This window comes from Aplysia californica, unplaced genomic scaffold (genome assembly GCF_000002075.1).
Source record: "Aplysia californica isolate F4 #8 unplaced genomic scaffold, AplCal3.0 scaffold01354, whole genome shotgun sequence".
NCBI lineage: Eukaryota > Metazoa > Mollusca > Gastropoda > Aplysiida > Aplysiidae > Aplysia > Aplysia californica.
The window spans coordinates 53,409-54,978 of NW_004798624.1; the positions used below are offsets into that span (position 1 = coordinate 53,409).

General features: G+C 37.9%; 1 protein-coding gene and 1 non-coding gene across 2 annotated transcripts in view; one reads left to right on the forward strand and one right to left on the reverse strand.

Annotated features, from left to right (window-relative positions):
- Positions 1–858, reverse strand: part of LOC101851555 (LIM/homeobox protein Lhx5) — a gene marked incomplete at both ends in the record, with an annotated part of 35,233 nt that extends 34,375 nt beyond the window's left edge. The window contains 1 exon segment of the mRNA XM_013090590.1: positions 648–858. Coding sequence (XP_012946044.1) covers positions 648–858 — 211 coding nt within the window.
- TRNAV-AAC lies at positions 195–267 on the forward strand. Its single transcript has one exon. It is a non-coding gene; the product is annotated as a tRNA-Val (tRNA).
- Positions 859–1,570: the final 712 nt, after the last annotated feature.

Here is a 1,570-nt window from a genome sequence, read left to right on the forward strand (position 1 = left end):
GAGAGAGAGAGAGAGAGAGAGAGAGAGAGAGAGAAGGGGTTGTGACACAGGAAATATATTAACAGTTTACATGTACTTGCATAACAAGCAAAACCTCCCGGTATCACCACGAACCCAGGATACAAAAGTCCCCACCGAGTTCTCGCTAGAGACAACGAAACACAACAATAATAAGCCAGTGTACATTTCTATCTGTTTCCGTAGTGTAGAGGTTATCACATCCGCCTAACACGCGGAATGTCCTGGGTTCGAGCCCAAGCGGAAACTCTTCATATTTTTGGTCAACACGTGGGCTTTTGTTGTTGTTGTTGTTGTTGTTGTTGTTGTTGTTGTTGTTGTTGTTGTTGTTGTTGTTGTTGTTGTTGTTGTTGTTGTTGTTGGGATTTTTTTTTTTATTCAGGAGAAATTTCCATAACGACCCCCCAAAAGATCATAATATCCACCTGTCCTACCGACCCAATATGTCTATTTTTTTGTTTAGATTTTGTTTTGTTTGTCAGTTTGTTTGCTTGCTTGTTTATTTGTTTATTTGTTTGTTTGCTTGTTTGTTTGTTGTTGTTTTTTTCGCTCCCAGTAAGTGAAATGACAATAACAACAAAAAAACAACAAAGAAACAACAAAAACAAAACGTACATATCTGTACTCACCCGCATATTTGCTATTTATATAGTCCTCTTTGCAGATGAACTTGTTTTCCTCCAGCACGTACAACTCCTCGCCCGTAGATAGCTGCTTCCTGCACACCACGCACGTGAAACACTTGAGGTGGAACACTTTGCTGCGCGCGCGACGCACCAGGTCGCTGGGAGATATGCCCTGTGCACATCCCGCGCACTTTGTGCCATAGCGTCTGAAAAAGTACCAAAAACACCGTATTATATTCATGTATATTATTATTACATATCAGCAGAATCTCCCCCTCCCTAAGTAAAAAAAAAGACTAATAAACATTATTTAAAGAAACAACTAATGAACAAATAAACAAACAAAGATATGAACAAAAATAAATAAATGAATAAAGAAACCCACAAAGAAAAAGAAATCCAAAAAGAAAAAAAAAGAAAGAAAGAAATCCAGAAAGGAAAGAAAGGAAAGAAAGAAAGGAAAGAAAGAAAGAAAGGAAAGAAAGAAAGGAAAGAAAGGAAAGAAAGAAAGAAAGGAAAGAAAGAAAGAAAGGAAAGAAAGAAAGAAAGAAAAAAGGAAAGAAAGAAAGGAAAGAAAGAAAGAAAGAAAGAAAGAAAGAAAATTTCTTTTTTAAATATCGGGAGCAACGATACCAAGAAATAATTTTGAAAATCTTCAGTCTGATTTTGAGCTGGAGTAAAGAGAAGGATATAGATCTAGACCCGATAACAGTTATTCAGTGCAAGTAAAAAACAAGACAGACAAGCAGACAGAAAGGGTGAGCGTCCCAGAAAAGAAGTAGGACCTACCAGTGAAACCGTACAACAGTGACATTACATAACACCCTCCCTAGATTCGCCTGTTTTCTGCTTCTCTCTCTCTCTCTCTCTCTCTCTCTCTCTCTCTCTCTCTCTCTCTCTCTCTCTCTCTCTCTCTCTCTCTCGCA